Source organism: Mucor velutinosus (genome assembly GCF_035048745.1).
Source record: "Mucor velutinosus strain NIH1002 chromosome Unknown tig00000165, whole genome shotgun sequence".
Classification (NCBI taxonomy): domain Eukaryota; kingdom Fungi; phylum Mucoromycota; class Mucoromycetes; order Mucorales; family Mucoraceae; genus Mucor; species Mucor velutinosus.
In genome coordinates, this window is record NW_027041913.1 from 274,577 (window position 1) to 296,988 (window position 22,412).

The window sequence follows — 22,412 nt, forward strand, 5'->3', positions numbered from 1 at the left end:
GGCACACAAGAAAGTACACAATGTACATGAGATGTATACAAACAAGACATACATACTGCAACATGCATACGCAACATGGCTCTATAGTAGTATGCTGCATCATTTGCGAATGCAGCATTTGTTGTTATATATATATGGCTACATTCACCTTCTGGGACCAAAAGTAGAATGCTGTCTGTTTGTTTGTTGCTTCCTGGAAATTTCTGCCTTTGCCTTTATGTCTCTCTTCATGTGTCACCCTCATGGATAGCATATAGCATCATTAAAAGAGAGGAAATCTACTAAAATATAATGTGCGTTTCACACTGTAAATCCCTGTTTTCTTATTGTTGCCAGTCTTCTCACTCATCCCGATTTGCATGTGTGTAATGTATGTATTGCTTGTGTATCATGGACTAAACATTATTTTATTATTGAGCAATATACATGGAGCTGACTCTTTTAACTCTATCTATGTCGCTGCTAGCTGTGCTCTCTGAGGTGGGATACTCGACACAATGCTTGGGGAAGACACCCTTGGTATTTCCTCTGCTCAAGTTGATGCCTTGACACCATCCATCGTCATACTCTACCAAGATCTCGACTTGATCACCAGTTTGAATATCAATTTCATCACTCAATGTGGGTGTGTATGTGGCTGCTACGTAGAATACACCAACCGAGCCAGCTTGAGTTGGTGGAAGCAGAGCCTGTTGTTGATGTGGAACACTGCCAGCACTTGCACCGACAGCAGCAGTGGTTGCAGCAGCAGCAGCAGCAGTAACAGCAGCAGCAGCAGAAGCATTTGCAGGCACAGCGTTACCCGTATCATTGATGGTGGCGTGAGTCTCGGATTGCTCTTGCTGATAGATTGTATTGGGTTGATACTGTGATGGTTGTTGTTGTTGAGGCACAATAGCAGGCATCATAGAAGCAGTTATGATATGATTATTAGCATCATGGAATTGCGTACCATTGTTATTGTAATAAGGAGAAGAAGGCGATGTGGGCGATGTAACAGCAATAGCAGGTTGGACTGTACCATACTGGTGCTGATATGGTGAAGTGTTTACTTGAAGGTTATTCTGTTGCATTTGAGGTTGTTGGTAAGATGATTGAGTATTATGGAATGCTTGGTCACTGCCGAAACCCATCGTAAATGGATCAGGTTTAGACATGCGAGAATTCATGTTGCGTTGTGCGTTCTTTCTGTTTCTCTTTCTGCGAAGGATGAGATAGGCAATGACACCTGCGATGATAATGATGATGGCAGCGACAATACCGCCAATAGCACCGCCTGATATGCCACCGCCATTCTGAACGCTTGCTGAAGAGGCGTCTTTCTGTGTAGTAGATGTAGATGAAGGAATAGCACTGGAGGAGGATGCATTGGGAGTGGGATTGACCACCATGAGAGGAGGTTGCGTGCTTGTGGATGATGTGATGGCGGTGGATGAGGCAACTGCAGCAGATGAACTAGGCTGAGCACTGCTAGATGCTGATGCGGGTTTCTTTGATGCCGAGGTGGAAGCAGCATCCTTGGCGGTGGTGGATGTTGGCTTTTTGGTGGTAGATTCTGACTTCTTGGTGGTGGTTGTATCCGCATTTTCGAATTTCTGGGCTAATAATAACAATATAAACAATGAAAATCTATTTTGGATCTACTTTATTGCAACACACTTTACATTCAGCTCTTTTATCTACATCCCAAATGAATGGAGTCGCTCCTGTTGAATCAACTGCAATGAGCGCAATCGTGGTAGAGATCAGCAATGGCCAGCTCATTCTTGTTTTGTGTGTGTGTGTGTGTGCGAGAGAGGAAGAAGTGTGTTAAAAGACAAAATGAAGGGGAAATTGATATATATTATAATGAAGGAAAAGGAGTGGGATGCTCTCACTTAGGAGAAAGGCGGAAAAGTAGTAGATTAGGGAAAGAAGAGGGCAAGATAGATGTGCAAGATTCTCTTTTTCTTTATAATATGATACTAGACGCCTAAAATAAATTAAATGTAACTCACTAGCAAATGATCAATTTTGTGCTATTTTCATTTTCTGCTCATGTTACACTATACATTAAACTCGTGTATCCCTTCTTATATTACCCAGGAATCAAGTACCTGGGCATCATATTTATTGTCAATTGACTTTATCAAATCAACGAGCTCGCTGTTTTCCGTTCTTGTAGTGTTGTCTTTGATCTGAATAATAGCTGTCTTGTTATTAAAATACACTGTAGCATCTGATATCCATTCTGTTGATAGCAATGTGTTTTTGATACGATTAGCACATGCTTCACATCCTAAACCGTCTAAATGAATTCTATAATAATGACTCTTTGCTATGGATGCTGTTGTTGCAGACGATTGATTTACCCATTGCACTATTTCAGGGCTTGCCATTAACAGGATTGATACGATCAGAACAATCAGTTTTTGTCTAGTTTGCGAGGCAGTTGTTGTGGTAATCAGATTGTAGCTTAATAGCAAGATAGTAACAGTGGAGAGAACAGACCTGTAAGGTGTGAACACCGCAAAACCAGCACAAGACACAGAAAAGAAATTGAGGACTAGTTGAATTACACAGCAAGATGAGGATAATAAAGCTGTCAAAGCGGGAAGCTGCTGAAGAAACCGAGCCATTGTTTTCTTTTGTGTAATAAAGCAAATGAAGAAAGTGTAGAAATATCTTTTTTATACGTTTTTAATGTGATCAACTTGTCTATACATGATTGGCTCTTTGCTGTAAAAGTCTACCAGACAAGCATAAATTGCTCATCTCGCATTCGGATCCACATTTGAGTAAGCAATTTGTAGGATTAAATCAATCAAATAATGAGATGCACTGCAAAAGCAACAAAGCGTGGCAAGACTAAACTGTTGTACTTTTTTTTTTTTAATCCGCCTTCCCTTCCTATTAGCTTCAAAAGCATAGATTCCCTCCCTAGAAAAGGCATCATTTGTGGTCGTAGCTGCCAAACCAATTTATGACCCGATGTATTTGTTCTCCAGATTGGCCAGATCTAATCTAAAATTGACTTGATTCGTCTATTCTGCAAGATTCGACTATAGTAAACGTAACGATCTCCCCAAAGTCCTTTAAGCTTTCATGGAGCACTTTCCAAGGCGCATCCAATGGTACCAAGTAAGATAGATGTTTTGAATAAACTTAATGAATAATTTACGAAAATATGAAAAGAAGTTGGTGGCCAAAATGTCGAAATTTTACATATCAAGGTCCCACAAAGATGATTTCAGGGGCTACGTTGGATCGATAGAAACATTCTGATCCACTATAATCAAAAGGTTTCATAGTGTAATGGTTATTCTGATTCACTATATGGAGCGGCACTCCATCCCAAGTTGGATAAAGCATGTCTCTTTTGATTAGTCCGTTTACTACGGCACAGATTCAAATCTCGCAGTGCCTCGGTTATTCATATGTAGTGGATCAAGTTCCTAATTTCGTTCATCTATATCTCATGACAATTTGCATGTAAGGAGCATCTTGGTCGAGCTGACCTACTAGTGTGTCAAGTCTGCGTGCGCCGCGGGTGGCAGTAAATCCTTCTTTGTTTCCTGGCTTCGGGCCACAGTTCTTATATAAAATTCTTAGAGTTTCGATTTATCAGTTCAATAAAAGAAAACTTTAAATACAAAAAAAAAATTGATTCATTATGTACCATAGTAAAAGTCTTCATTATCAAAGTCAAAAACGATTTTCGACGAAAACCATGAGGGGTACCTCATGCTTTTTGGTCGAATTTCATCCATATTTTTTTGATCCCCAAATAGTTGAGCGAAGATGTCAGAAAGTAACTGCCAGATGAGAGCGCTTGTTGAGTGCTACTCTGGCGGTCCAAAACGGCTTCAATCATCAAAAAACACGGCCAAATGCACTCAAATTTCGATATTTTCTGCATATTTTAAATAGTAAAATGTAATGTTAGTATGGTGTCCTTAAATTTATGAGCTGTTTCCATTGATTCAGATCTGGAACATTATAGAGTATCCTTCTAATCCACAGCTATAGATAGTGTATAAACAATTTCAGGTTGAATACAGGAATTGCTACGCATACTTTAGCAAAGTCAACATCTCTTCAAAAGAAATAGACCAAGGAATAGCAGCACATGCCTAATTTACTTTACTCTAATAGAAATACTCTTACAGAATCGGGTCCACACTGCTTCTGTTGAAGGCTGTCGGCTTTGAACCATTAATTCCGTTGTGAATCAACTGTTATGTCGTTAAAATACAATGTAAAATTGAATCTGCCAAAGAATTTATTACACTCCCCTTATTGAGAATGCATCCAGAGGATGCATTTATACGGTAAACTCTTCATTATGCTAGAATTTATAGTATGATAATAAAATACGATACAAATAGGTTTACTACATACCCAGCAAATGATTTGTAAACCATGATTAGTATGATTTACCCAAAGGACCTAAGAAGAGCTCAAAACCATTACTGTGAGACCTTGCTAGGACATTAGATATAACAAGCCATTTAACCATAGTGCAGCAAGTAGGGGTTAAACAAGCAGATAGAATACTGTTAAAATCCTTTTTCATTCGTAATTAGGATAATGTGCACTAAAATGTATATTCTACATCGTCTCTATTCATACTATTTGGTTTATATCTCTTATCTGTCAACAGCTTAGTAGTAGTTGCTAGTGATTCCATTATTTTGTATATTATTGTTCGGTTGTTGAGCACAAAAAATAAATGGATTATTATTTGTAGCTTATAAAAAATGTTTGATATCAAAAAAACAAGAAAAGGCTTATTAGAATAAGATCAGAAACAAAAACTAAAAATTTATTGATGAAGACAAAAGTCATCCTATTTATACTACTAAATTCTGGATGCCAGGTAGTAATTTATCTTGTATAACGCTTATCACATCTGGTGAACCTCAGTGCCTAGATAACTGAGGTGCACTTCAATTATCATAGCTTGTCCATGCTGTTACACAACACAGACATATCTACCTATCTGTTTAGGATATAGATCATCTCTGAGAGGCAAAGAAGTGAGAGGTCTTTATTCAAGCAGCACGAAGGAACATAAGTGGTGCCATCAAATGGCTAATCTATATCTTGGTTCCTGGAGAGTGGTAGCCTATGGCCTTTCGTCCCTGGAAGTGGGTCTCAATTCCGACAAATGTTCTTCCGTCAAAGCTATTAGGAAGAACATTCTATCCTGGATCATCTTTGCTGTTTATCCTTGACTGGTGGTTCATGAGTTCTTATACAGCACATCCTCGTTAACTGGTTCAAGGCTTATACAATTATCCCGCATTCAATATCAAGGTCCTATTGCTGCGGCACTGTCAAATAACTATAAATACTTTAGAAATCTACACTAGTTTTGATCCTCATTCAATCTGGGAAAAACTTAATAAATGTATTCAGTTCTAATTGTATTTCCTCTGTCTATATTTCGCTATTCTAAACACTATCAAGAATACCTTAATCTTTATAGACACTTGTAGCCTTTCTGGCGCAACATCGGTTATTTAGTTCTTGATCTGATGGATCAAGAAAGGTATTTTATTATATGCTCTACGAAACATGCGTAAAGAATAGCTCGTTATTGTTGAATATGTATCTTCTTAGATTTATTTATGTTACGACACATTACAATATTACCCTTGACATTTACTTTAGCATCTGCCATCTCTATTTTAGAGCTTTTTACACTTGCTATCACCATACTAATACTATTATTATATATGTTCGTTTGTTCTTCATGGTAGCATGGATTGATTGAGATGGTATTATTGATTTCGGGTCGTTTTACGATGGGAATTTAGTCTAGTATATATATAGTTCACTTCAGTGTCTAACAGCGTATATCAACTTTAAGTTTCTTGTTGCAGCTAGATATGGCATTTCGGTTGTGGACAGCTATCAAAAGTGACCTGCTAATCTGATAAGCATCTCATTCAATCTGAGCAACGTGTTAAATTCAAATTTGCATAATATCATTGACACTTCAGTTGTAAAATCACTGTGCTCGCGCATTTCAAAAAGAAAGATGTAAGCCTTAGACTTAGAATAAAAGCGTCGATCACTTAGAGATTCAGTTCCGTACAATGCAGAACATCAGCGACATTAGATAGAACTGTAATTTACTTGCTTCTTTGGCAGCACGACATACTACGCCTTGTTTTTAGGCCAGATTCTGTCCAAACTTGGGCATTTTGAAGCACAAATAACTCATGCTACAGAGCGTCGTGGACGCTCGGAATAGGACCAAACATCTCTTCTTAGCCACGCTTTACTTACTGATGCTTTATCTCAAATTTTTTTGGGTCATTGCAAAAAATCCATGAAAATCCTCATATTTTCCATGTGTACTAGTAAGGGAAAATTCTTGAAAATCATGCCTTTCTCCGCTAAAGATCACAAAATAGCAGAAAAAGGTGGACCCTCCACTAATGGAGGCTCTACGCTGGATTCTAGCCATAATCCAGGCAACAACATTTTTATTACCTATGCATCGCTTTTTCAAGATATCAAGAGTCAGAAGAGAACAACTTTCAACATTGCTCCATTTATCGACAACAACGCATCCACAAGCGGAAAACCTTTGGACTACAGTTCAACATTTGTAGAAGCTAAAGACGACTATTCCTTCGTCATTGACTGTGCTCAATTTGCTGGGATGGTGTTCAGAGAGAAGCCTTTGCTCATTTGTCTTCGAGAACACTACTCCAAAGGTCTGGGCATTAGACAGCGCATCATTGGCAAGAACCATAAGGTCCTTGAAGTCAATTTCCCAAGCCAGGACAATTGCGAGGAGGCCCTGAACAAGGAACTCGTCTTACAAGGGAAGATAATCAAGGTAAACAGAGCTTTGGACAAAAACGCCAATGTTCTCAGAGTAGGTGTCTCTGAACTCCCTTACAAATCTGAAGAGGTTCTGAAACCTTTGATGGTGGAGACCTTTCAAAAGTATGGGGATATTCTCAACCTTGGCCTTAGCTACACTAAGGACGGTGGTTGGTTCACCGGTTGTGGTTTTGTCACTCTAAATAAGGACAAATTGAAGAATTATGCAGCTGAGCTTACCCCTCAGATCCAATTTGGGAATTTCAAGGAGAAATTACACTTGGTTTGGAGTAACATGTGTTTAGGATATAGATCATCTCTGAGAGGCAAATGTATTAGGTGTTGTATATTACATAAGAGGATCTGAGAATGAGCTGAGATACATAGTAGAAGTGAGAGGTCTTTATTCAAGCAGCACAAAGGAACATGAGTGGTGCCATCAAATACACTACGGCCCAACTGATGTTCTCATGAGAACATCGATGTGCTCATATGAGAATCTATTTGATGTTCTCAAATGAGCACATCGATGTTCCCGAAAGGTGAAAAATGCTTTCATATGGGAACATCGGCGTTCCTAAAGATCTATTATAAGTCGGCCGATGTTGTTATGAGAACATCCGAAATGTTCCCATGTGAGCACATCCATATTCTTATATGAGCACATCGATTTTCAGAAATTTGAAAAAAAGAATGCTCCTACCGCGGTCGAACCCATAACCTATCGGTTGTGGATCTGACGTTCTTCCCACTAACTACTCGAATATCTTATTGAATATATTCTTTTACTTTAATAAGTAGTTATTAGGTAATTTTAAATTGTCATTTTCTCGAGCAATTTATAATACGATTAGTAATTTTATGAATCTTACAGATAATAAAAGTCTCTCTGTTGCCTACAATATTATAGTTTAGCTATTAAAATCATTTTATTCTAGTGGAAAACTACACCTTCTCAAATGAGAACATCAATGTGCTCATGAGAACATCGATGTTCCCAAAAGAGCGCATCGATGTTCTGTGAGAACATCAGTTGGGCCGTAGTGATGGCTAATCTATATCCTGGTTCCTAGAGAGTGGTAGCCTATGGCCTTTCGTCCCTGGAAGTGGGTTTCAATTCCGACAAATGTTCTTTCGTCAAAGCTATTAGGAAGAACATTCTATCCTGGATCATCTTTGCTGTTTATCCTTGACTGGTGGTTCATGAGTTCTTATACAGCACATCCTCGTTAACTGGTTCAAGGCTTATACAATTATCCCGCATTCAATATCAAGGTCCTATTGCTGCGGCACTGTCAAATAACTATAAATACCTTTGATATCTACACTAGCTTTGATCCCTATTCAATCTTGGAATAACATAATAAATATATTCAGTTCTAATTGTATTTACTCTGTCTATATTTCGTTATTCTAAACGCCTACTTCTGAGGAACAATGCTTGGACACTAGCTCTAAACATGACGCCGCCAAAGTCTTCTACCAAGACTTATTATACACCGAGGAAGAAATTGATCTTAATTGTGTGGAAGAAATGCTACAATACATTGACTAAACAATTACAGATGAGGACTCACAAGACATCATCGAAGAAATCACCTACAACGATATCATTCAAGGATCCCGAAGAACGCCAAATGGTAGTAGCCCAGGTCTGGATGGTATATGCTATGAAATTCTGCATCTCCTAGTTATCAACCCGAGTTGTGAAGCGATTATCGTGCAAGTATTCAATGATGCCCTATTACTAGGCAAATTTCCAAAATCCTGGCAGGAATCATGTATTGTGTTGCTACCAAAAAAAAAAGGGATATGACTGATCTAGGCAACTACCGTCCAATAACTCTGATAGCCTCCGATTGCAAAGTGTTTACCAGACTACTCAACTCACGAGTCATACAAGTGGCAAGCGACATTATCGGACCTCACCAAAGTGGCTTCCTGAGAGGGAGATATATTGGAGACCACGGGATGGCACTGAAAGTGATTGTAGACAACGCACGACGTGAAGCAAGATGGAACAATCCTGAAGAATTGGTCGAGTATGCTGGGACTATGCTAGACAACGCCAAGGCGTACGATAGGGTACATCCCCAGTACTTATCCAAGGTCCCGATGAAGTTCGGCTTTCCCAAACAATTTGTCCAATGTGTCTGCAATTTATTCTTCAACAGTTCAATCTGCGTGAATGTCAATGGTTATTTGACAGCCCCTATCGAACAAAGGCGCGGCATCAGACAAGGAGACAGCATATCACCAATGCTATTTAACCTGGCTATTGAACCATTTTTACTCTCAGTGACTAAAAGTACAACTATCTCAGGGTATAGTCTTCAACAGGTCAGGTCTATAAGCAAGAGAACAAACTCTTGGGTAGCTGCTCTCCCGCTGAAAGTACTTGCGTACGCGGATGATGTCCTCACATTTGTCAAGTATCGTGCCGAATTACTGGATTTGGAAGAAAGACTAAAGACTTACAACATGGCCTCGAACTCGAAGATCAACTATGACAAGTCAGTGGCCTTCCCTCTTTATGGTGGTAAAATGACAAGTCAAACTGGAAGTCTAATTCAAGAACACGCAACAAACAATCTGAATATTAAATGGTATGATTCTACGTCTACAGGTTTCATTAAGTATCTAGGTTATCCAATTTGGTTCTGCAGTCAAGAAAGAGACGTATACATTGCTAAACTTCTGGGTAATATTACTACCGCTATCGAAAGATTTGCAGCGCGACAAGTCTCACTGTACAGCAGGGAAAATATTGCCAACACAATGATACTATCCAAACTGTGGCATGCTATTCGAATCGTTCCCCTACCCAAAGACGTAGTCAAGAAGATAACCTCAGTCATATACCAGTATGTAATATCCGGCATGTACCCGCCTTTAAAGGGCAATTCTTTCTTTCTACCAAGGATTCAAGGCGGCCTAGGGTTAATCGATATAAGGGCTCAACAACAACACGTCCTGCAATTCAGATACCTGAAGGCACTCCTAACTGAAAACAGCAACAACATACCTGGGCTCATCTACAGGCTTCTAGTGGATTATTTGAAGACACTATGGCCCAACTGGTGTTCTCACAGAACATGGATGTGCTCTTTTGGGAACATCGATGTTCTCATGAGCACATTGATGTTTTCATTTGAGAAGGTGTAGTTTTCCACAAGAATAAAATGGTTTTAATAGCTAAACTATAATATTGTAGGCAACAGAGAGACTTCTATTATCTGTAAGATTCATAAAATTACTAAACGTATTATAAATTGCACGAGAAAATGGCAATTTAAAATTACCTAATAACTACTTATTAAAGTAAAAGAATATATTTCAATAAGATACTCGAGTAGTTAGTGGGAAGAACGTCAGATCCACAACCGATAGGTTGTGGGTTCGACCCCGTTAGGAGCATTCTTTTTTTTTCAAATTGCTGAAAATCGATGTGCTCATATAAGAATATGGATGTGCTCACATGGGAACATTTCGGATGTTCTCATAAGAACATCGGCCGACTTATAATAGATCTTTAGGAACGCCGATGTTCCCATATGAAAGCATTTTTCACCTTTCGGGAACATCGATGTGCTCATTTGAGAACATCAAATAAATTCTCATATGAGCACATCGATGTTCTCATGAGAACATCAATTGGGCCGTAGTGAGATGTCCCACGATTCGCCTTCACACATAATCCCACTGTTATTCAAGACTGCTAGATACAAGAGTCAACTGAGAGGCTTCCACCCCTATTACATGATGTTCGAAGCAATCGACACCGTTACTAAGCACTCACCGTTCTCACTAGCTTGGTCCACAAAGCCCAACGCCATGACACTCTTGCCATTGCCAGTGCTGGAAGTCCTTGACTTTGAAAATGATGAAATAGCAAAGGGATACACAAGCAGATTATCAATCAGGGAGAGCAAGGTTCAAGACTTCTTCCACATTGATCCGAGCAGCACAAGTGCGCTACAACTAAAGCCAAGAAGTGGATGCCAACGACCAAACATCCGCAACCAGCTAGAAAGAGGCCTCCATGGTGGAAACATTAAACTGAAGTGCTTTGTCGATACCAGAAACATTGAGACTCGCCTCGATCTAAAACCTTTTGTTGCAATGTTGAAACACCAAGAACGTCCACTACTACAAATTTTAAACAAAGCGTTAAGACACATCTTGCTTGACATCAACAACTTGGATATTGGACGAAAGTTCAATAAGAACATCAACAAAGCGCAGTGAAGACAATTCTACCGACAAAACATGCACTACTCAGCAAGAAATGTCTGGTATAGAATGATCCACAAGCAATGCCCATGCAAATCCGCTCTTTTCGTCAGACGTCTCAGGAACATCGAAGATGACAAATGTACTCTATGCAACGATACCGAAGATGCCAGACACCTCATGGTTAGCTGCCCCAACAAAAACGACATTTGGTCCAATATTTTCAAACAATTCCTGGGATACCCTAAATAAGCCATCCCTCACGAAATATACCAATCTATTGTCAACTTGAATTTGAAGCAATACTTCATCTACAACCTAGACATCAAGTTTACAATATTTGATCTGTTTGCTGCAACCATTCGCATGATATGGAGATTTCACTACCTAGAAACATTTGAAGGAATGTCCTTTGATACAAACATTGTCACCAGCCAAACCTGTACCGAAGTGATGAGATTGTCAGATCTCAAGCATTAATAGAAATAGAATTAAATAGTTAACATATATGACAAGTCACTTTGTTACATACACTTGTCCATCATTTGATGTTCATATTATAAATATATTCTGATAAATATGCAGCATCCATACAAAAAAAAATCTTGAAAATCAAATGACCGCGTTTTTCACCTCAAAATGAAGACTTTTCTTATGATACATATTAGATCAAATTGATCGTAAAGATGGAATGCAACAGTGGAAACCCTTTCTATGAGGCTTGTATATGCTAAATTTCGACATATCCACAGAAAACCTGTTTTCATATTTTTGCAAATTGCTCATTATTGTTGGTGTGGAAGCTGAATGGAGCCAGCATCATCTGATGCGCCTTCATTGACACTTTATAAATGTATTAGAAAGTAAAGTATAACAATGCCAATTTTCATAGTCAAATTTAGCAAAAACGTTTAAAGGATGTCAGATCAAGTCAAATTCGAATACAAAAATGACAACTGCACAAATCCAAATTTGAGTGCCGCAGCGTCAGCTGTTGTGGCAGAAGACTGAGGCCAAATCCACTAGCTGTGACGTCGGATAGAACGCCCTCTCATTTTTCCATACGCCCATTTTTTTTCCTTTTGCAAAACGCGTTTAGTATCAAACCATCATGTTGGTTTTGGAAACCGTTGAAATGATAATAGCACCCCAACTTCCAATAACACTGCCTTGTATTGCTAAAAGAACTTGATACTGCTTCTTTGAAGTGGAATATAGTAAGTAAAATTCGATAAACGAGCACTGGAAGACGTAAGATCAGCACTAATAATCGAATTTGTTTATTAGGTTTCGATATTTTTTTTGCTTGTTTGTCGTGGGTGCTGCTGCCATTACTTCTCTACTATCTCTGCTGTCTACTTCTTTGGTTTATTATGTCTAGTAGCTGCTTCTTTGGTCTCAATCTCTGGCGGTTGCTTCTTTAATCTTTGTCTGGTCTCTGGTGTCGCTCGTTCTTTGGTTTTTCTATGAAGTCGGTGTTGTTGCTACTGGTGTTGCTACTGCTAATATGGTCTTTCCTGGTCTACTGTCTTTGGTGCATGCTTGTTTTCTGGTCTATCTCTGGTGGCTGCCTATACTCTTCTGGTCTACCTTTGGTGGTAAGTGGTAAGTATCTTCTTTCTTCTGGTCGCAATGATATAAAACTTCTTTGAACGTTTGTATTACTGCTTCCTTTCTCGTGATAATGCATTTTATCATGATGTTTGTTTTGTTGCGTTTTTCTTTTTCTTTTGTTGGTTGTGTTGCCTCTGTGGCTTCATATGAAACAACATTAGTAGTCATTATGTTCTATTGCAAAGTTATAATACCACTGTTGCTTTTGCAGTTGTGCGTGTTTGTGTTGCTTTACATACGACTATTATTCCTATGCATGTTGCTCATGTATGCATTTTTGTTGCAACAACAACGAGCTGTTTTGAACATCTCTGATGTTGTATTTGTTATACTTTTCTTTGACTCACTTTGTGTGAGCATCCCTTTTTTGCCCACGTACTGCTATACTCCTATAGAAGTATGTTCTTTTCTGTACTTTCTTTCCTTTTATTATGTTTCTTTGAAGCATACCTTTTTTTTTACGTTGTGTGGATGTGCCTATCCCTGAAGCTCAACAAGACTTTATCCGAGGCTAGGAGGTAGATAGGCCGCCTCCACTTGGTTATCACTACTTACTTTAGTGATGATTGAAGGTCTCAACGCCAGAATCTAAAGCTAGGTGGTGTAAGTAAGGCATGCTCTAGCACCTGAGGGAAATTTGATGATAGTTACAGCTATATTGCTATATATAGCGGAGCTTAAAATTTTGCCTCACATCAAAACAGGGGGAAACTCTCGCAAATTTTTTTTCAGGTCAGCGGAGTTTTCAAGCAATCTGATTGGCTCAGGGGTCAAAGCACCGAAGGGTTATAACTAGTTGATCTCATGTTGATCTGTCATTTATAATAGTTATGTGTTTGTAATAAAAGAATGACCAAATGAATACAGTTTAAAGCCTTTTTTATTTAAAAGCAAGATAAGGTGCAATTATTATGTAATAAATAATCTTTTGGACAAGAGTTTAACGTGAGGAATGTCTTTTAAAGCTATTAGATGGGAAAGTTATATAAATATTACAGTACTTCGTCACAATGATCTTTGTTTAGAATAACGGAATATAGACAGAGGAAATACAAATTTAATCTGAACATATTTATAGTTATTCCAAGATTGAATGAGGATTAAAACTAGTGTATATTTTGAAGGCATTTATAGTTGTTTGACATTGACGCATGTGAGGAAATAGCCACCTGCTGAAAGCAACCTTATTGAAAGCCCAAGTTCATCAAACACCATTCATTCAAACTCATGCTATTTGAATCTATTATTAAGCGCTTAAATAATGTACACCAACAACCACCTAAGCATACTAAAGTAAAGATGCATTATTATCTCGCACATTGTGTGAAAGAATCACACTTGATCACAATGTATTTCATCTCACTCATGATGGCCGCAACAAATGATGTTATCTTTTATCATTATTATCCAAATAAAATATTATTGATTTCTATTGTATTTTACTATTGCTTCATTTTTTTTTGTGAAATCTCTTAATGATTTCACTACACCGCAGCAATAAAATCTTAATCGTGAATAAAGGATAAATGGATAAGCCTTGAAACAGTCAACGAAGATGTGCTGCATGAAAGCTCATGAACCACCAGTCAGGAGCGAACAACAATGAAGATCCAGAATAGAATGTTCTTCATGAAAGATATAACGAAAGAGCATTTGTCAGGAATTAACACCCACTTTCAGAGACAACAGAAGATTGTAGGCTACCATACTTGAGAAACCAGGATATATATTAGCCATTTGATGGCACCACTCATGTTCCTTTGCTTTGTCTGAAAAAAAAAAAGATCTCAATATACAACGCATCTATGTTCCTGCTCAATCCTTTTCATGTATTATACGTTGTATGATACATTTGCTTCTCAGGTATAATTTATATCTTAACCAAAAGTGGCTTGAGGAGAAAGTGAATGTAGTTTGGGAGGAGGCAAGCTTGTATGCAACATTTTGAGCGATTGAATTTCAACAACTTGGCTGGAGCTGATCTTTTCGTCAGTGTATTCAGCAAAATCATTTAAACCCGATATCACTACAGTTGGTTCATGTCGACTCTTGTATCATAAAATTTGTAGGTATCATGAAGTTCTGTTCAGTCCACTTTGATACATAATTTCGTTGTTTGTCCCCTCCAATCGTGCTGACATTGACTTAACGTGTCCAATAACAGCCATTTCTCCTTAATAATTATAAGAACTCAACATCGTGAATAGACTTTAAGTCTACTTAAAATGACAATAAAAGTGTCTATTACTTAGAGACTCAGTTCTGTACAATGCAGAGCATCTGTATCATTAGACAGAACTGTAATTTACTTACTCTTTTGGCAACACAAACTACTGTAAGTCGCTTCAAAACCTCGTAATCTTTTGTCTGCTTGAAACCTAAAAGCTTCCATTACATGGGAGATTCAAGTTTGATTTCAGCTGTTGCAATCTTGCTTCTGTCAGATACCCAAGTGCTATTAAATATAGCAGTCTTGACGCGATCCCATTACTTCATGCAGTTCCAATGCTGAAATGTTGGCGAATTGACGTTGGTGAAACCGTTTTGACTTCATTAGCCATAGAAAGAGGCTTACTTCTTTGGAGTAGTTTTGTAGGACTCTCACTGAGGCCAAAGCTTCACCAGATTGTCGAGGGCAGAGGCTGAAAGATTGCAGCCAATTCAGAACCTTAGTCGGAAGGTTTGGGTGAGCTTTTAAAACTTCATCGCGCTAGCGAAAGACTATTGTTTTCAAGAGAGAACTGACATTTAATCACAATCAGAAAGCGATTCAAAGTATAAAAGCAACTTCTTATCACATTTTATAACAAATAAAACGACACCACCGTATGATTTCATAAAATACACAATGAGGCAATTTGCACTGATGCAAAGAATTCTGCTGAATAGCTTAGGCCCAATCTACTTCGAGGCATTGAAGAGTGCTTTTTGCAACTACATATAATAAAGATTGGGATGAAAGAATTTATTCAAGAGCAACAATAATGGCAGTTTAGTAGTAGTAATAAGAACAATAATAGTAATGATGGTAATAGGCTTTCACTCACTTCTTTGTTAGTGATTTGCGGCTACTCTGTGATTCATGTAAGGATGAGGTGCAAAACGCGCTTTCTGACGATGCACCATCATCGCATTTGTCGAGTGTTGTGATTTTAGAATCGTTACGAGGTGTGAGTTTGGCTGGCATGTTGGTGTGATCTGTGAAACCATAAAGCTCATTGATCGGCGTATCATCGAATCGAGTAAGTTGATGGTCGTTATCGAGCTCGCTCAGTTTACGATGGAAAGACTGATCAGGCTGCATCGAGTGATTAGGGTTGGAGTTGTTGAGGTTTGCATTGTAGTCCATTTGGCTGGCATCCTTGGGTCTTCGCACAGTGGATTGTGATGTGGTGACCCAATGAATGGTAATCACATTAATTGTAACATCAACTGGTTTTTTCTTTATTAGTAGGGACGATCGACCAAAAAAAAATAGCCAAGATTATTACCTGTACAGCATGTCAAACACACAAGTCCCCGTTCTCTGCCATGAAGCATCTGCAGAGAAAAGATGTTTGCAAACGAAACAACAAGACATACAACAGATGCAACCAATGTTCGAAGAGCAACTTCGCGCAGTCTTGATTGCTTTCGATCGCTTGTATCGTGTGATTTTCCTAATTTCAACAATGGCCGAACAAAGAATATAGTCATGTACAGATTGATGGCCTAAAGAAAATGGTCAGCACCTGCTCCATCCACGTATCTATGGACACTGTTTCTTACAAAATCATAGGCCTATTGAAATGTATTAGTAAGAAGGCGTCTGTGAATGTTGACAATGGTATATGTAGCCTTACTATAAGCGGGATCGCTGCAACAGATTGAAGGCCGATAATGCACACGCCGGATGCTTCTAAATCTGCTGTATGAAATATAAGCTAACATAATGTTAGCCTTCTGATGTATGTGCATTTTCGAGATCAAAAGTACCATCAGTGTTAGGATAGCAACATACGGCATCATCAGCAATACATGTACTCTATACGACAAGGTTTTGAATCTGCTTTGCCTAGTGGATGTTACAACGTAGACCTTCTCGATCAGCCTAGCATAAACGTCAATACGACATCCGGTCTGTATTAATGTTGACATTACCAAGCATAGATAACAAGCTTTGTGCCCGAATAAAAGACGTCGCATACCATGATAGACAGGAGACACGAGGTGAAATTAGCTTTACAGAAGTGGCGTTAGATGGCATTGAGTATCATGCAACTGATGCTTTACCATTATTTGTTGTAACAAGGACCATACTGATGGCAGTAAATGCCCATGATAATATGTACAATGCCAATACAAGCCATCTTGAATACGATAGGTATTTAAACTGAATATTGAACGTCTTGGTGCCAAACAGTGTTGATAGCACAGTGATTGACAATAGAGACACTATCTTAGCAGCTATTTCTGAGCTATCTGGTTGAGGCGTCTGGATAAAGTCTGGCGAATGAGTTATGTCCATGCGAACCAAAGATGAAGAAAGACGATGAACAATGGTTTGTTGATGAGATTTATATAATCATGTCAATTATCGTCATTTGATTTCCCTCCCTCCTTCCAACCCATATAGAAAGACTCTCCTTAAATTCTTTTGTTGCCTATCAAGTTCATATGACACATGAATGGAGAAGTCCAAAATGAGCTGATGCCATGTCTTTTGTTAGACGGTGTGTGCGTGTGTGTGCAATCATTTTTTTTTCTGGTGCCACAATGCCAATGTAAACATCACGGAATCAGCTTGATTTATCAGCTTTTGTTTATCATAATACTAGCTCTATCGTCACTCGCTCCCTCAGCATTATAATGTAACCCTTCGCTCAAGGTTCCATGAGTACCTTTCAAAGGAAAATCTTGTTTTTTGGCCACTTTCTGGCTCTATTTGGTAATTTAATATTTTAAATTATACATTGCATGCAGTAAGCAAACACAACAAAAGAGTCTCCCTAATTTGACAGTTTTAAGCGGGCAGATTGTGGTTTCCAGCGATCCTATATTTAGCAGCCGAGATTTTGAATGTATGGATGCTTCTCTCCTGAGTGGTATCAACTGGGAAAGTAGATTTTCCATACATACACTACCTGGAGTTCATGATGATTTTTAATTCTAAATGACAATTGAAATTCCTTTCATACGCGGGAGGTATGGGTATCAATGCTGCAATGCTATGCACTAAAATCTCATCTTGGATCAGATCAACAGCTATGCAGTCCAGTTTTCCGCAACCCTTGGTAGCTTTGGTTATTACTTCCATACTTGCTCGTTTTATTTTTCCTACATTTAGTTAATTTATCCTCAAGTCATGGATTATTGTTCTTCTCGCTATTCCATCCATTTATAAAAAGTTTCATAGATCGGCCCAAAAATAGTTAAAATAGGGTACTGCGTTTTATCTACCGGGTGCAATCCACAGCACAGTGCTCTTTCTTTTATTTCTATATTGAAAATAGGCCTTAGTGATCAGCGAATAGATTCCATGTATTCTTGAGAGCATGTAAATTTCAGACATCTGATTGGCTTGTGAACAGAGCAAATCTAGAATGATTAAAATAAGATTGCCCAACAGATCAAACATGTAATCTTAATTCTACACTTCCGGATCAATTATACATAACAAAATAGAATTTGGGCCATGTCAATAAATGTAAATTCTTTTTTTTTTCGTATGCGGAAAAGCCAACAAGAAAAGGATATTCGCAGATCAGAGTAGTAGATCCACTTGGCAGTAAGGAAATGCCACTACCAATGAGATTATTTCACAATCTACACGTTTGATACAAGGAACACAAAAGGTGCACATTTGAGAAGTACCCAATGCCAATTGATGAACCTCCCAGTGAGCGCATCTCCGACCCAAATCCCAAAAAGCAAAATAGAAAACATGCGACCACGCGAGGCTAATACATTGTTTTTATTGGCTTAAATGTTGTTGGAAATGTTGGAATCAATCATGAAGAGTGCCATCAATACCAATGATTTAGACTCACACGACCTCACTTGACACTAGATCCCAAGTTTTATATAAAAAGGGGCATCAGGAATGTTCAAATTCCATTTTCTTCATTACTCTTCCTCTCTAATCAATACAACAAAAGACATCCCGATCTGATGGCTGACACTATTATTTCTCAACATGAGCAAGAGCGCATGGCTGCTGCTGAACGAAAGCTCCAATCTCTCGAGAAATTAGACGACGCTGGTGCTGGTGGCTGGAATTGGTTTACTGCTCGTACCATTCTTACATCTGGTGCTGGCTTTTTTACCGACTCTTATGATGTCTTCATCATCAATTTAGTCACTCCCATGCTTGGTTATGTCTATTATGCTCACAATGGCAACAAGATTCCTTCTGATATTGAAGGTATCTTAAAGGGTATGTCCTCTGTCGGTACATTCATTGGTCAGCTCTTGTTTGGTTTCTTGGGCGACATCTTGGGTCGCAAGATTTACGGTTTTGAATTGTTGATCATCATCATTGGTACCATCAACTGTGCCACTGCTTCTTCTGCTGTTCGTGGTGTTGGTGCTATTGGTTTCCTTGGTCTCTGGCGTTTGATTCTAGGTATTGGTATTGGTGGTGATTACCCCATGTCTGCTACTATCACTTCTGAATGGTCTTCTGCTGGTAAGCGTGGTATGATGATGGCTCTCATCTTCTCCATGCAAGGTGTCGGTAACTTGGCTGCTGCCATTGTCACTTTGATCCTTTTGGCCATCTTCAAGAACGCCATTATTGCTGATGTGATGAACTTGGATTATGTCTGGCGTCTCTGTATTGGCCTCGGTGCTGTTCCTGCCGTTGGTACCATCTACTTGCGTTTCACCATGCCTGAATCTCCTCGCTACTCTCTTAATGTTGAACACGACGTTGAAGCTGCTGCTATGGCTAAGGGTCAAACCGTCAGCACTGATCTCGCTAAGCAATACACCAAGGTTGAAGAGAAGCGCGATCACTGGGCCGAATTTAGAGCTTACTTTGGCCAATGGAATAACTTCAAGGTGTTGCTCGGTACTGCCTTGTCTTGGTTCTTGCTTGATGTTGCTTTCTATGGTCTTGGTCTCAACAACTCTGCTATTTTAGCTGCTATTGGTTATGCTAAGAAGCCTACTCCTTTCGAGACTCTTTGGGCTAATACTGTTGGTCAAATCATTATCACTTGTCTTGGTTCCGTTCCTGGCTACTACATTACTGTCTTTACTATTGAAAAGTTGGGTCGTCGTACTATCCAATTGATGGGTTTTGCTGTTACCACTGTTCTCTTTGCCATTCTTGCTGGTTGTTACAACATCTTGATTGAAAAATCTATGCCTGCTTTCATTTTCATCTTCACTTTGGCTCAACTCTTCCAAAACTTTGGCGCCAACTCTACTACCTTTATTATTCCTGGTGAGGTTTTCCCTACCAAGGTGCGTGCTTCTGCTCATGGTATCTCTGCTGCCTCCGGTAAGGCTGGTGCAATTCTTGCTTCTTTTGCTTTCAACGCTCTTGTTGATATTGGTGGTCCTCAAGGTGCTCATGCTTTCTTGCCCGAAGTTCTTGCCATCTTCTCTGGTGTCATGTTCTTGGGTTTCATTGTTACCTATCTCTGGATTCCTGAGTCCAAGGGCAAGGATCTTGAAGAATTTGAGGAAGATTATGTTTCTCCTACTAATATCCAACTCTCCAACTCTGCCGAAGATAGCATGACCAATGAATCTGTCTGCCCCGAACAAGAATTGAAGGTCTAAGCTGCTCATATACTCAACACAACACAAAACATCATCACATTATAACATAGAATGGGTTGTACATTATATTATCTATCAAACATTATTTTACTTTTTTTTTAACTCATGTAAATAGCATATCCGTAATAAAATTTAATTCATATCGAAAAATTTGTCTTTGTAAAATGCTTTATCTTTAATTCCACTTTCCGCATTTGATTGAGCAACTTGAAACGAATACATCGACTAGATATAGAAAATGAGTTACTATAACAGCATAAAGTAATCTTCTAGCTAATAAGCTTTAATACTCTTAGCCGTAAATATCTCCTTATGAGCGTTCAATAGCATTGATTATTATCTTTAGGATGAGCAAGGGGTTATATTTTGTCTGCCTACCTGGTTGAAGCTCCGCTTTTTTTTTCTCCTGATTTGTTCATTTCTCATCAAGTTACGACTTGATTGAACTATTTTGCCAGATTCGACTATATAGAATATAATGACCATCCTATGCTTCCTTAAGCTTTCTTGGAGTGCTTTTCAAGGCGCATCCAATGGTACCAACTAAGGTACATGTTTTGAATAAACTTATTGAGCAATGCATGAAAATATATAAAGAAGTTTCTGGCCAAAAAGTCGAAATTTTACATATTAAGGTTCTACAAAGATGACTTGAGGGATTACGTTATACCGGTAGAAACATTTTGGTTTAATATATACCATAGTAAAAGTCTTCATTATCAAGGTCAAAAACGCGATTGTTTGGATTTCGATGAAAACCATGAGGGGTATCTCATGCTTTTTGGTCGATTTTTGGCCATGTTTTTGTGGTCCCCAAAAAGTTGAGCAAAGATGTCAGGAAGTTACTGCTACTCGAGTACAATTGTTTGGCGTCATTCCGGCGGCTCAGAAAGGTCTACATGTCAAGATATGAAGGCTCGAAAACTGTCAAATTTGTTTATGTTTTTGCTGTGTAGCTTATATTTACACGGCATGAATTACATCTTTGGTAGCTGAAATCTTCTGGAAGGGCAGTTCTGCAGCCGGTGCAACATCTCATTCGAATAGGAGGCAAATTGACTTTGGTAAAGCTAATTCATGCAAATTTTGATGCGTTATGTTGTTGGTAAGACAGTTAATAATGAAAATAAGAAGCCAAATTTACTGCTTGATTACTATGGATTTGTACGTTTGCTTTGTTACGGTAAACCCTTCTTAAGGTCAATGTTACCAAATTTTGCCTTAAAGCCACAAATCTCTCAATCCACAGCCAAATAGCAGGCAAGAAATCGTTTGAATTAGATGTTCTTGGGAGAACGGCTTTTAATCTCTGTTTGGCTACGACGACGCTTTTAACAAGTTTTCTAGTATAACGATGATGCTATTGCTGCCTGTCATTGAGAGCTGGTAATCTCATACCCTCGTTTCTTCCACTGGTAGGCATTCACTATCTTGATGTAAATGCATACACATAATCACCAGATAATAGGTTTTGACACTACCTAGGTCATGTTCCATTACTATGATGAGAAGAACTTTGATAAACTACTTGGTATGGGATAGTTACAAGGAAATAAACAATCGACCTATAATCTATAAACATCAGCTCTAGTGAGATCGAATTGTTCCCACAACTACCTTGAATCTTGCCATAAAAACCATCGCTTACATAATGAGGCTCACTGGTAGTATTATGGCAAGTGATTCCATGTGCGCATTCATTGTTACAACTAACATACTAGTATTAAACATTTTACAGCGTAATCAAGATCTACAGGCTCTTGGAATTATGTAGGACTATAGAGGAGCCCGTTCGATTGATAATACAGTTGCTTTCAGCAGATTTCCTAAATTTGATGGTTGGAGATGAGGACTATTTCGCTCAATTTTAGGCTGGTTCTTTTTACATTGATTTTAACGGGGTTAGCCATTAGTAGAAAGGTATATATTATTTTTTTTACATTAGTCGTCGCCTCCAATTAACCATGAAGATA

The 22,412-nt window shown here is 38.6% G+C and overlaps 6 protein-coding genes across 6 annotated transcripts; 4 read left to right on the forward strand and 2 right to left on the reverse strand.

Annotated features, from left to right (window-relative positions):
* Positions 1–410: 410 nt before the first annotated feature.
* On the reverse strand, positions 411–1,764 carry ATC70_003018 (uncharacterized protein; the record flags this gene model as incomplete). Its single annotated transcript, XM_064822386.1, has 2 exons — positions 411–1,600; positions 1,665–1,764. The coding sequence occupies 2 exons, from the start codon at positions 1,762–1,764 to the stop codon at positions 411–413; spliced, it is 1,290 nt and encodes a 429-aa protein (XP_064678986.1).
* Positions 1,765–6,373: 4,609 nt separating this feature from the next.
* On the forward strand, positions 6,374–7,189 carry ATC70_003019 (uncharacterized protein; the record flags this gene model as incomplete). Its single annotated transcript, XM_064822387.1, has 1 exon — positions 6,374–7,189. The coding sequence occupies one exon, from the start codon at positions 6,374–6,376 to the stop codon at positions 7,187–7,189; it is 816 nt and encodes a 271-aa protein (XP_064678987.1).
* Positions 7,190–8,634: 1,445 nt separating this feature from the next.
* On the forward strand, positions 8,635–9,987 carry ATC70_003020 (uncharacterized protein; the record flags this gene model as incomplete). Its single annotated transcript, XM_064822388.1, has 1 exon — positions 8,635–9,987. One exon carries the CDS (start codon positions 8,635–8,637, stop codon positions 9,985–9,987), a length of 1,353 nt encoding a protein of 450 aa, XP_064678988.1.
* Positions 9,988–10,581: 594 nt separating this feature from the next.
* On the forward strand, positions 10,582–11,070 carry ATC70_003021 (uncharacterized protein; the record flags this gene model as incomplete). The annotated part of the gene is made up of 1 exon (XM_064822389.1): positions 10,582–11,070. The coding sequence occupies one exon, from the start codon at positions 10,582–10,584 to the stop codon at positions 11,068–11,070; it is 489 nt and encodes a 162-aa protein (XP_064678989.1).
* Positions 11,071–15,712: 4,642 nt separating this feature from the next.
* ATC70_003022 (uncharacterized protein) lies at positions 15,713–17,176 on the reverse strand (the record flags this gene model as incomplete). Its single annotated transcript, XM_064822390.1, has 7 exons — positions 15,713–16,101; positions 16,161–16,380; positions 16,438–16,449; positions 16,512–16,592; positions 16,645–16,759; positions 16,810–16,888; positions 16,942–17,176. 7 exons carry the CDS (start codon positions 17,174–17,176, stop codon positions 15,713–15,715), a joined length of 1,131 nt encoding a protein of 376 aa, XP_064678990.1.
* Positions 17,177–18,819: 1,643 nt separating this feature from the next.
* ATC70_003023 (uncharacterized protein) lies at positions 18,820–20,439 on the forward strand (the record flags this gene model as incomplete). Its single annotated transcript, XM_064822391.1, has 1 exon — positions 18,820–20,439. One exon carries the CDS (start codon positions 18,820–18,822, stop codon positions 20,437–20,439), a length of 1,620 nt encoding a protein of 539 aa, XP_064678991.1.
* Between the last annotated feature and the right edge of the window lie 1,973 nt (positions 20,440–22,412).